A 12,842-nucleotide genomic window follows, 5' to 3' on the forward strand; every position below is an offset into this window, starting at 1 on the left:
ACAACCCAGTCACTTTGCTGTGCACCTTAAACTAACAGCACTGTAAATCAACTCTATTTCAACAAAAATTTAAAAAGCAGATGCTAAGACAGTATGAATTCCTGGCCATTTTTAGTCTTGTTTTCGCATCCCATTAACTTCTCAATCTAGGGAAAGAAGAATACAGAAGACCCAAGCATACAGAATTAAAATATGTATCTTAGTTGACTTAAAAAAAATCAACTCTACTATCAAGAATTACATGAACTGATACATATTGGGAAATATTATTTATTGTGTAGCTTTTTTTGGGCCAATATTCCATACTTTGCTCATGTTAACAGTAATAAGGTTCTTGTATCAAACATTCCTCCTTTCACAAGTCGAATAACATGATACTAAAGGTCTACAAAAAAATGGAATTCCAAGGTTAAAATGCCCACACTAGTAGTATTGAGAATTCAGAGTTTTATATTTGGACTTCTGAAATATGATCACAATTCCATTAGAATATTAGTTACAGAAAACCCAAATTAAAAAAAAAAAACCAATAAACCCCAAAATTAGCTAATAAAGTTTGCATACATTTTGTCTCTAAACAAGTACTATAAATAGCAAGCAATTTAATAAAACAAGACACTAGACGGTATGGAGAGCAGTAACCATGAGTGCACCAAATCAGGCCATTTGCACCTGGGCTGCATTCATAGACCCTGTGCTGTGAGCCCTGGGAAACTCAGGCCCACAGCTGATCGTGCTCTGTCTTCTCCTATCTTTTTTATCCTGAAAGTTGCATCCTGCTCGTCTGTTTTCATATAAATCTAAAATATGCTATTTATCCCATGCGCACATGTGGTCAAGTGATCAAGAGACATATTTTCAGTCCTGAGCACTCCCTGCCCCATTTTAAAGGAAATCCTGCAAGTAGTAAATTCACGCTAATTGGGAGCTCTATGAAGGGGTTAAAACACTGCCCATTACAAGTCGGGTGGCCATTATAAATGTTACCCAAATAAAAGCCAGAAACAGGAAGCCAAAAAGCAGGTCCCTACGGCAGGCATGTCTTAAATGATATCATTTGTCAAGTTTCCAGCATCTTGTGGTGGGTGAACACACACAAAAAAGGAGGTCTGTGTTGTACCAAGGACGTTACATCCTCATTAGCTTTAAGTATATAATGCAACATTTTCATTGTAATAAGAAGCGCAACTTGTCACTGCACTTTCATTAGATAAATACTGAATGTAATACTAATGACCATTTATAAAGGCGCTATCCTCCTCCTGAGAAACTCCATTCAGATGAAATCATATAATAACAATTTTTAGAGCACATCATGAAAACTTCTGTGTAGTTTCTCTGCAAACTATTTCCTGATTTTTTTTTTTTTAATGCTGAAGGTGGTGAACAATGGAGGTCATCATCAAATCGACCTGGAATGACATTGTTAGTATTTTCTGTGTACAAAAACAAATTTGAAGGAAGAGCATTTGGCCTTTTACAAATCACAATGGAACGGGAGGGAATAGCTGGGACTCCCTTGTTTCTTGGCATGCTAACTGGAGCCAAGGCTCTCCATCTGCCCAGCCGGGGACCTCAAGGCTGATGTGAGGAGAAGGCCACCCTGAGAACCCAGAAATAATTCATCCACCAGGATCGTTCAGCCCCGGCCCAGTCTCTAAAACAAAGACTGACAATTGCCCTGAATTATGGATGTACTTTTTGTGATATGTAATACAGTTCAGAAGAAAGGCGGAGAGAGGATCGCACCATTTCACCTCCCATTAGAGGCTGGGCTTGAACGATAATCCCAGAAGATGAAACTGATGCTGAACTATGACCCTCAATTTACAAATCATTTTTCAGAAGAATAAGAAAAAAAGTTTAAACATATTTTTGGCATTATCTGAATGGGCGGAATCTTTCATGCTTGTTTTCTAAGAATAAATGAAAACAGTATGCGCTGTAGTTTTTTAGTTTGGGGAGAGACAGAACATGAGGTTTTCAGATTATATTTTATTTTAAACCTGGTTGTTTGAATAATTTTTTTTTTTTACATAGCTGAATTTAGTGTATGCCTTCAAAACATAATAAATTTCTATTCTATAGCTTCAGGGATCCATCCGTTAAAATGTTGGTCTTTCATCTTTATTACTCTCCCATTAAAATGAAAGAAACCGGGACGCACTTCAGTTTAGAAGAAGCAATTTAGTTGGCAATGTCCTTACTGCTCAAGTCTTGACAGAGGGAGAAAGCCCATGATTGCTTAGACTTCACACTTCTGTCTGCCTAGGACACAACTAAGCCTATCAGACAGAGAGTACCTTACAGTGAATAATATTCTCTGATGAGCTGATTTGATTACAGCGTTGCTCCACTACCAGTCATTCCCTTGCAGTTACATTCATAAAACCTGTCCCCTCCCCTTTGTTTGCTTGGGTCTCTAAAAGGGAGGCCAAGTCCCCTTCGGTTTCGCTACAGCTGTTAGGTCTGAAAGGGACAGATTAATAACTGAGCAGCACACTGGCCTGGCTTCTCTGGTACCCTGCACTAGTAACCCCTTGCTATAATGAGGACGCAAAGAGCCTCCCATCGGGCTGTTACCCTTCTTCATAACTCAAAAGCGTCACAGTGGCAATAGCCTCCAGTGCTATTTGTCTTTAGTGCAGTTGTGACACTCCGGCATGATCCATAATTTGGCAACTATTTACCGTGACATTTCCCTTCAGTGCAGCCATAACATTCAGTGAAGCCATTATTTGGCCCCATTTACCATATAAATTGTATTGTTGTGCATGCACGCTAGCAGCTACATTAGGTACCTGAAAATGAGTAAATCTTGTAAAATAGATCCTAACAGCTCTTCAGCGGTAGCACTGCCTTGCTCCTCAGACAGAAGGAGAGGCAAGTTAAATGCGGTCACCAAGTTTCCTAGACTATCTCTAATCGGGTGTCTATTTGTTTAGCCTGTTAGAGACGCTGAAACCCAGGGCTCTGAAAACCAGTCTGGTGGGCGTGGCTTCGCTAGAAAGGCAGGATGGGGTTCCCACCTCAGCGATGAAAACCGGAGCAGCCCTTGGGGAGCTGAGGAAGGTGGGGACGAAGGTGGGTCAGCTGTGGGCTTGATTCAGAGGGGAAGGCACAGGGCTGGTTACCTTCACAGGTGTGACGTCAGGTGATGGTGACAAGGAGCGTCTTGTCCCAACAGGCCGCGTGGAGACCTGGAGCATGACAGTGGCGGCTACTCTACTTCCAGGTCAGGGAGTAAAGCCGCCTCCCCAAAGTCTCCAATGAGAAGCAAATGCATGCTCGTCTGCTTTGCGGGATGCTGTTTGATACACCCTAGTAGGCAGATGAAGGGTTCGGTTCGGTGTCTACAGAGCTTTCCCCAAACGGCCCGTGTTTTGTTATGTTGACTCTCACTGTGGAGGGAGCACATCCTTCTTCATTTCGCATGCATGTACTAAATTTTTAAAGTCTCCCGAATCTCTAGTTTCCCTTTACCAAACCTGCTCTTTTGTCCATGAGTTTTCAACACTACTTTGCTTCTTAAGGGAAGAGAGAAATCTTCCATCCCACACATGCCTCACTAGCATGATTGTGCATAAAATCATTAAATAAAGAGATACTTCTTTAAAAGAGGTCTGTGCTCATTTAATTTTTTTTTCTAATGATCTAACAGAGTCAGAGTTTTGGGAGAATCCCTCCAAATTTCTATTTAGAGAACTGGCTGGTAATATATGGGAGGAGAAGGGCCATTTCCTGAGAATATGGACTCTGAGAAGTGACTGACTTTTGCTCTCTCTCTCATTTATTAACAGCTTGTTAGCATTATACCAAAATCTCCCATAGTAAAGAACTCATGAACTGTTTTCAAGCCTGATTTTAAAATCTCATCAAGTTGAAGACATGCTGATTTGATCAGATCTTGCATCAGGGATTAATTATTTCCCTGGAACAATAAAATCTGGAATGAGACTGTCCATGAGTAAAGAACTGAAGGTAAAGGTTTTACCTCTGTGCCATGGAGGGAAGTTTTATTAGCACTTTTTTTTGGCAAGGGAAAGCAAAAAAAAAAAAAAAAAAGGAAGCAAAGAAAAGAGAGAGACCTATTCATTAAACTTTACTTTTGTTTTTTAAAAAATATTATCTCTATTACCAACTAAAAATAAATAGATTTGAGTAATTCTGGGGCATAAAATGACCATTTTCTTTCTCTTATGCCATTGTTCTGCTTTTATAGCTTACTGTTGACAGAGGGAGGTAATTCAATAACAATTTTTCCAGTGTTTTTTCTCATGTACATATAATCGATGGCCCGGAAGACTGATTCCAGGCCGATAAACCTGCCCTCTGCAGACAGACCTCCGGTGTCCACCTCGCAAACCAGCTCGCCACCCGCATACATCTTGAGCAAGTGGTCCATGGCACCTCGAAACTCAGGAAGGTAATGGTTCAAGAAGAAGCCCTGGACGCTGGCAGATTTCTTCAGCAGTTTGGCTGGAAGTGTTGCTGCTTTCACGGGCGACAGGCCGGTAGGAGTCTGGTAGCCAGAGACGAACCCGATCACTATCAAGCGCCCTCGGGTAGCCAAGGCGTCCACAGCCAAGTCAAATGTGGCTCCCCCGACAGACTCGTACACCACGTCCACACCTTGGGGGTACTCCTGCCTCAGGACGGCACCCACGTGCTCGGCGTTATAGTTGATGGGCCGGTCGCAGCCAACAGACTTCAGAAAAGCAGACTTCTCGGCAGAAGAGCACGTTCCAATGACGTGGCACTTGGCCTTCTTTGCGAGCTGGACGGCGAACTGGCCGGTGCCCCCGGCTGCCGCAGTCACCAGGACCTTCTTCCCTTCCGACAGCCCCCCGAGCTCTTTCAGGCTGATGTAGGCTGTGGTCCCACTCACCAGGAGCGTGAGATACTCGGGTTTCAGGGCTGGCACTGGGATGGCGACCCTGGCGGGCACCACCATGTACTCAGCAAAGGACCCAGGCGCCATGTAGGCCACAGCCTGGCCGACTGTGAACGCAGCGCTGGCAGAGAGGCCCAAGGCCACCACCTCCCCCACACCTTCAAAGCCTGCGTCGAAGGGGGTCTTGACTGAAGGGTCGTAGCGGCCAGCTGAATAGTTGATGTCAGAAGCATTGACACCAGCAAATCTAGAGGAAAACACACACACATTCAGGTGCTTTCTTTGTCAAGGCTTTTTCTATTCCTCTAAATCTGGTGACTGTGGAGGGCAGTGAAGCTGTTATCTATTCTGATAGAATTCGAAAAAAAAAAAAAACCACCCAGAACTCTTGATATGCACTTCAAAAAAAAAAAAGAAAAAAAAAAGAAATCAAACAAATGTGAGCTCAACAGTGATTCCATATCAGAGTTTTGGTGTATTGTAGTCTTTCATTAGGTTAGGAATAATTTCACATCCCTCTAAACAGGTTATTTATTTCATACGCCATTTATTCCCTTTCTCTTTCTTTCAAAAGAGAGGAAAAAACAATTCAGGAAGCCCTCATACACAAACTTCACTGGAGCTATGAGTTGGAAATTAATTGGTCTCTTAGCAAAGATGTTAAAAACAACAGTGGGATAAAATATATTCAAAGAGGTAGACTTGTATTGATTCTGGCAACAATTTAACACTTCAGATAATAATAGTAATGACAATGATATTATTAAAGATTGATGTAATGTACAAGGTCACTGGCTGTTACATGTTACTGCAGGGCTTGTTTCAAACAGTGTGAGAGAGGCTGCAGCAAATTTTCCTTCTGATGTAACTGTGTCCAGTGTGAAAATATGCATTTTGATTAATTGAACAAAAATTGTCTCATAAGGGTAGAGAGATTTTTATGGAACATCCAACATTTTACAGTCCTTCCCAGATGAAAAGGAAAGCAAATCGACACTATATTTTTCCTCAACAAGAAGCAGAGACATACTTGATTAATACCAGATGATTATTTTCACTTTGGTATCCAGAGTCAATTTAATTGCCAGGCTGGTATTTTTACCAGCTTTTTTTCATCTCAGTATACCTCATAACAAAAATATCCTGATACATAAGGAAAAAAGCCATTCTCCTAAGGATGTCGGGAGGTGGCCGAGACACACAGTGGGAGGACCCTAAAGACGCCATTTCCACCTGTAATGAAAGGAAAAGGTGCTGGGATCTGGTGGCAGGAGGGAAGCTGGTAAGTAGGGCTCATTAAAACAATTTACTTTTAATTTAACTTAATAAACCCCAAACTGCCCTGCACAAGGACCCACTTCCACTTTATATAGAGACAATACTTAGCCCTTGTAAATGCGCCCTTATGACGGTGCCCGGCATACACGATTGATTGGACACTCTCTACATTTTTTATCAACAGAAATAAGAAAGCAGGAAACTCTCCTTCTGGCTCGTCCAGTCCAGCAGCTTTCAGAAGTTACCAGACACAAGGCCTCACAATCATGTTACAGGATTCCATACCCGAACAGGACACATAGTAATGAGAAGTGGGAATAATGGTTTGTGGTGGGTTCTCATTGGCATTTAATGCCAAGATGCCCACGTTCCATCTTTTGGGTAGGGGAGGGCCAGGCATCTTTCCTTTCACTTTGCCGAGTTCTCCAGGCCTGGCCTAGCGTCCTGAGCGCGTGCTTCCGGACCTCGGGGAAGACGGCGGTCGAGCCCAGTCGGGGTGCCTCTGGACGCCCGATCGCTGGGGCTGGAAGGCCGGCTGCAGGACCGCCGGCGGGGGTGGGGAGGTGGGCTGTGCTTACAGGTTGGGGCCGAGGCGGGCAGCCCGCTCTGTTCTCCTCGAGCAGGATTAGACTCGCCCTTCCCGTGGCCTTCGCCCCTCCCGTCTTGCCCCCTCCCTCCAGTCCCCCCCCCCCCCGCCCCCGCGCTGGCGTTTCTGCCTTTCCAACCACAGAAGCCCTTCCCTTGCGGGAGCCCCCACCTTGAACTCGGCCCCTCGGGTCACCATCATCTCCAAACCCGAGCGAACTGGGGGGAGGGAGCTGGCGAGCGGGAAGGGGCTGCTGGAGGAAAAGGCAGTCCCATCACCGCCCCCCACTCCCGCGCACCCCCTTCCGGGGCTGTGGTTGCCACTTCCAGGCGGCAGGCGGAGGACCTAGCAGGGCGCACGCCTGGGAGACAAGCGGCGGCGGGGCGAGGGCCCCCGCGCAGAGGGGGCAGCGAGGGCCCGTGTGTGTGCGCGCGCGCGCGCGTGTTGGGGAGCAGGGTGGGCTCTGTCGGGAGCTCGGCGGCTGCAGCTTGAGCTCACCAAGGGGGCTTTGCTTAAAAACCCAAATCAGACATTGCGGTGGAGCCCGGCCAGCGCTGGAGCGGGGGCCGGAGACCACGGGGCCCGCCCCGCGCCCGGTCCACGTCCCCGCTCCCTGCGGCGCCCTCGATGCGCCCGGGCCAACCTGCAGGGCGCCAGAAACCCGCGCTTCTGGAACTATCTCCCCTCGCAAGTGCCCGGCCTCCACCGACTGCCCGGCCGGTGCCGTCGTCCCGCGGCCTCTCCACCGCAACCACGGACAGATGCGATCCGTGAGTCCGACTCCCGGAGCGGATTGGAGTCGCGCGGGTCGCCGCCAAGGCCCGCGACCGTGACCTCAGCCTCCCTGGGCCAAGCCGGGATCCCAGCGGGCGCGCCCAGTCCGCACCGGCCGCCGAGCTCGGGCCCTGGGGCGATCGAGTGCCAGGGGAGCCCAGGGCACGCGGCGCTCCTGAGCTCATCGGCCTCGCGACAGTAGCCGCCAGCGGCCAGACCGTGACCTTGGCCTCGCAGGCACCCCCATTTTTCGTCTCTCCACCCTACCCTGCCTTCTTTTAAATCGCCTGCGTCGTCGGTGAAGGAATCCGGAGTTCCTGCTCGTCTCCGCACACCTCACCCTCTCCAGAGTCGCCCAGCCTCTGGTTGCGAGCCCCCACCTCTCCCTGAACCCCCGTTTCTGCGCCCGGTGTGGACCCGCCACTGCCTGGATGCGCCTTGGTTCTTACCTGGGCTTTGGGTAGAGGATTGGGAGGAGTGGGAGCTGGCGCCTTGGGCTCCATCAGAAACAAGGTCAAGAGTGGCAGGCGCGGTGGGCAGGGATCCGGGTTTGGGGAGCAGCGGACAGACAGGGCTAGTGAGCGAGAAAAAGAAAGAAGACGCGCTAGGGGGGATGCGTGCATTTGGAGACTCGTCTGTACCCCTTTAATTTAAACTACGTGCTTTTAATGAGTGCAGGGGTCTAGCGATCCGACAGGCAGACCCACGCAAAAGACAAAAATCGAGGAGCCCCGGGAAAAAGAACGGGAATGTTTGGGGCTCTGCCCAAATATATACCCTTCCGGAGTCACTCGGTTTATCTACACTAAAAAGCGATGAGCCCTTTCGTCATGTTTATTGTGAAACAGGGCAGCGGTCCGAGGGGAGGCAATGGGATTTCTATTAACAAAAATCAAACCCGAAGACTCAAGTCCAGAGCAAAACCTTCAATACTGGAAGACAAAGTCCGCCAAACCAGACCTTCCTTAAAAGAAAAAAGAAAAGAAAAGAAAAAAGGGATAAAGAAAAGGAAGAATGAAGGAAAAAAAAATCTCGGCCTGGAGAAAGAGCAGGAATAGTTACCCTCCCTTGAGCAACAAACGGTTTATCAAAAATGCCCTCCCCATCCCCCACCTTCTCTGTGCCGGTCCTACAAACTCTGCTCCATTATCTAACATTTGAACAGAAAATCGTTAGAAATATTTGGAAACGAAATAATGTGGCAGTATCTTGCAAAAAAAGAAAAATCTAAAAATAGTGCGCGAACTGAACCAGAAGGGAGTCGGAGTCTTTCTCCTTTTATTTTCTTCTCTTTTATGAGGAGGGAAGCGGGGTTTCCTCGGATGTTAGAAAGCCAAAGGCCAGAAGTGGATAAAGGAAAGGCGTGGGCACGTTCTAGAAGGATTCTAGGCCCCCTTCTCACACCTTTCCTAAATGATAAGCTTGATTATGCTAAATCGATGTCTTAAAAAGCACCTCCCTCACCGTGAATAAAGAATTTGTATTTTCTGTTAAAATGGAAAGACACGTGCAAAAGGTTCCGCTGAAAGAGAAAGTCAGAGGGAGCACAATTAAAACCCCCCAGACACCTTTCCAAACAAGTGAATTTGGGCTGAATCCATTCATTCCGGAGCAGATTATTATTATTATTACGATAAAAAATGAGAAGCTCTTGCATAGAATTTTCATGCAGTTGACACTGTTCGGGGCGATTTGGTCTGGGATTAAAATGAACTAACCTGTAGTGAAGTATTGAGCCTCTATTCTTAAAAAAAAAAATCGGTAAAATGCCACCCTTACTGACAACGTTTGCTAGAATGAAGGATCTTCCCACAGTTTGGGGGGGTAGGGGCATATTTTCCAGCAGAGTAAGGAGAGGGACAGGCAGAGGTCCGCCCCATCCCCACAAGCAGAAAACGTGCCCCCTTCTTCTGTGACGGATTTCAAGGTAGAAGTTAGAGGTCAAGCGGTGACTATAAATACCCTATTTATATTAAAGGGATTCTTGGCATCTGTGGATGGAAGATAGAGGCGTGGATCTTAAAGCAACCCAAGTTGAGAGCATCCAACATGGCAGCCGGTGCTCCAGGACTCCGACCGACCACCCAGTTCGGGGACCGGCCCTGGTGACCCAGCGCGGGGAAGGGGCGCATACCCTGCGGAGCTGGTGCCCCGCAGGCGGGCAGGCCGGTCCTGCGGGCAGGAACTCCTCCACGGCGGTGCGGGCGGGGGTCCCACCGCGCGGCTGCTGGGAGTGCGGAAACTTCACACCTTCCGCTGCCCGCCCCGCTCAGTCGCCCCCTCCCCACTTCACACCCTGTTTGTAAAAGGTGTTCTTTCCCCAAGCAGCCTGGTGTGTACCATTGGTGCTCACAGTTCACAGTTGCGAGTGGGGAGGGGGCGGGGTGGAGAAAAAGCCTGCGTGAAACTTTGCCTGTTGGATTTCTTCGGTGTATTTTTTCAATCTGAGTCTCATCTCACTCGTGTGTTTTGTATGTCCTGCGTGAACACACCCACCCGTCTTTTCAACTTGGCAGGACGCGCGTCTGGATCTCAACTGCCTTAGCGGTTCCTGGTACTGATGAAGAAATCCTCCGAAGCCCGGGTCCCAGCGGTGCACTTCAGCTCACCGGTTCAGGCGCCCCCTACCCCCACCCCTTTCCCAGCCTCCACTCAGTCCCACCTTTGGCTCACTTGGTTTCTACCTCTCCAACAGGTTCCCAGAAGTTTGACTTCCTGGTCAGAATTCCGAAGTCTCCGAGCTAGGTTTGGAAGACTGATACGAATCTCTAAAATGGACCGTTCAGCATTGCCCCAAGCTGATTAGATAAGACACACGGTCCTTCAGTCCTCGCTGAGGACCGAGTGCTTTCGAGCACACCACTGACAACCTGGTTACAACCACAAGTTACTTCTCCCTCCGAGAGTATGACTCAACCTGAAATATGCAACACTCGCCCCACAGACCAGACTGACTCGGCGGGCGAGCCCCGCTCTCGCCAAGGGGGATAGAGGAAGCGGACGCCCCGCTTGCAAGTCAGGCAGCGAGGGGACCCACCGGCAGAGCCGCGAGCACGGCTCTGAAGAGTGAAGTCCCTTCCCTCTTGTTGCTTCAGCAGTTACTAAAGATTAGTGAGATGGAAACAAATTAAGATCGGCAGTGTGGAGGTGGAAAAGACAGTCCCAAGGTCGGGCGACGACCCGAGCCTCATTCAGTCTGCAAAACCTTCGGCCATGCCCCCGCCCCGGCCCCGCCGCCTGGGACGCGCGCCCGGCGGTACACTGCAGGGCACAGACGACAGTCACACAGAGCTGACAACACGCAGACGGCACCGGCGAGGTGCACACCAACACACCTAACGACAGGCTCCGCCACAGCCAGGCAGCTGCCAACCTGGAGCGGACAGGAACAGCCAGCCGGGGCCCCGGCCTCCTTCCTCCAAAGCACGTTACCTAAACGTCGCGGTTTGTGTCCAGGCTGTTCCCAACTCCACCCTAAAGATTAGGCGATCGCTGGAGCCGTGGGTGCGCGCGGGTGGGCGGGGCGGGGAGCCTCCCCTTCTGGGTCCCGTCGGTTTTATTTCGGGAGCGGGAGGGGGAGGAGGAGGGAGGGCTGGGGGAGGGGAGGGGAATCCCAAATTAAAATAACCCTCCGTTATGAGGACGTTCGGTGCCATCGGATATTCACACCGGCAACAGTCTCATTACGTTCGCCTTCGCCAGATGGCGGCGGGTTCAACTTCCCGGGATCTCGCAAAGTCGGGCTGTGCGCCCGAGCGCGCGCCGGGAGTGGGGATGCCAGCGGGCGCGGGACAGCCCCGGGGCGGCGCGGCGCAGCGCGGGCCGGGGCCGGGGCGGGGGGCGCGCGCCGGGCTCACCGGTTCCGGACGAGGAGGTCTCCATCCCCGGGGAGTGGCACCGGGCAGTCCCGGCGCAGGGTGACGGCCTCGCGGAAGTTGGGGCTCAGCCGGGTCACCACCAGCTTCTGCATCGCGCTAGGGATGGCCGAGCCCTGGAAGTCCAGGAAGTGGCGGGCGTACGACATGTCCACGATGGCTCGGGTCCCGGCGAGCGCCAGCCTCTGCATGGCCCGCGCCTCTGCCTTCTTTCTGCGCCTCCGCTGGCCGGGGTCGCGCCCAGTCCGGGCCGCTCCGCGAGGCGAGGCTCCGCGCGGCGGGCGGAGCGGGCGGGTCCGCCCCTCCTCCGGCCCGCGCCCTCCCCTTGGCTCCCCCCGCCTCTTCCCCACTACGTTTGGCGCCCGCTCCCCACTCCTGCCCCGCCGCGCGCTGCGCGGTTAGTCCGCGCAGCCCCCGCGGTTCCCGGGCGTGCCACCCCCGGGGTCCGGGCCAGGGGATCGCTGGCGCCCTGGCCGCTGCTCCTTTAATCTTTTTGTTTTGGTTTGAATCTGCTTGGCGTAGACTGGCCAAGGATCCTCTCCGCCCTCCCCCTTCCTCCCGGCGCCAGGGAGGCACCGGATATCCCCACCCTCCCCACGGTCTAAAAGCAGGATTTGACTCCTCTAAAAGGGTGAGGGGGGCGGCGAGGGCACCCGCGCGTCCCGCGACTGCTGCGGCCCACAGCCGGCGGCAGCCCCGGGCGTCCTCGGAGCTGCGCGGCGCCCAGCGGCCGGCGCAGGCGCCTCCCCTTCCCGTGCGGAGCGTTCACTTCCTTGCAAGGTGGTACGAATCAACCCCGAGCGCGGCCGGGGCGGCGGGGCACGGCCCGGGCCCCGGGCCGGGCGGGGAGCCCTGGGCCCCGGTGCGGGTGCAGGAGCACCCAGCGCCGGGCGGGAGGCGCCCAGGGCATCCTGAAACCAGGCTGTTGGCCCTTGTCCCCGCAACGGCTCGCCCGTGCCGCCTTGCCCTTAGTCTGTCCCATGTAAGTTGCACGAACTAAGCCATTTTATTTATTTTGGCCAAGACTTCATGTTTTTCCATGACTGTTTTAAGTGGCCTCTACAAGACTGTTACAGGTTTCCCACTGGGAAAGAAACACAGATACTGGAAACCAGAGGGTCAAATTCCCAGAGCACACGAACATCTTAAACTTCTGGGGGGGGGGGGGGCGGATTGCCGAGGGCCTTAATGGAACTGGATGGAGACGTTACCATGATGTATGAGGACCTTTTTTTTTATAACCCAGTTAGAAAGATCTGCCGTTCCATCGTGTCAATTATCTCCCTGTTTGCATTGACCAAATAATCAATTCACTTCTCACAGAGGGGCCAGATTAAATATTTTCCACATTTTTTTGTTGATGAGCAAAGTCCATCATTAAATTTTTATTAAAGGAATACATTTGTAGTGAAACATGTTTCCTTATCGTCCACTT

At 50.9% G+C, this 12,842-nt stretch overlaps 1 protein-coding gene across 3 annotated transcripts; it reads right to left on the reverse strand.

Annotated features, from left to right (window-relative positions):
• Nucleotides 1-254: 254 nt before the first annotated feature.
• On the reverse strand, nucleotides 255-11,728 carry ZADH2 (zinc binding alcohol dehydrogenase domain containing 2). 3 transcript variants are annotated; one of them, XM_040264365.1, is made up of 2 exons: nucleotides 11,390-11,728; nucleotides 255-5,141 (listed from the first exon to the last, which is right to left on the reverse strand). In XM_040264365.1, exons 1-2 carry the CDS (start codon nucleotides 11,596-11,598, stop codon nucleotides 4,217-4,219), a joined length of 1,134 nt encoding a protein of 377 aa, XP_040120299.1. In that variant the 5' UTR covers nucleotides 11,599-11,728; the 3' UTR covers nucleotides 255-4,216. The 3 variants fall into 3 exon arrangements, with proteins under 3 accessions (XP_040120299.1, XP_040120298.1, XP_040120300.1); XM_040264364.1 differs by lacking the exon at nucleotides 11,390-11,728 and adding an exon at nucleotides 10,965-11,045; XM_040264366.1 differs by lacking the exon at nucleotides 11,390-11,728 and adding an exon at nucleotides 6,577-6,669 and having other exon boundaries at nucleotides 255-5,140.
• Nucleotides 11,729-12,842: the final 1,114 nt, after the last annotated feature.

The sequence above is a fragment of the Oryx dammah genome, unplaced genomic scaffold, assembly GCF_014754425.2.
Source record: "Oryx dammah isolate SB20612 unplaced genomic scaffold, SCBI_Odam_1.1 HiC_scaffold_22, whole genome shotgun sequence".
In the NCBI taxonomy this organism is placed as follows: Eukaryota; Metazoa; Chordata; class Mammalia; order Artiodactyla; family Bovidae; genus Oryx; species Oryx dammah.

Excerpts from the sequence above, each read along its gene's own strand:
- ZADH2 (XM_040264365.1), bottom strand. The coding sequence starts at position 11,598 with ATGCAGAGGCTGGCGCTCGCCGGGACCCGAGCCATCGTGGACATGTCG. Across the intron at positions 5,142-11,389 it reads GACCTCCTCGTCCGGAACCG|ATTTGCTGGTGTCAATGCTT; the intron begins GTGAGCCCGGCG and ends GTTTTCCTCTAG.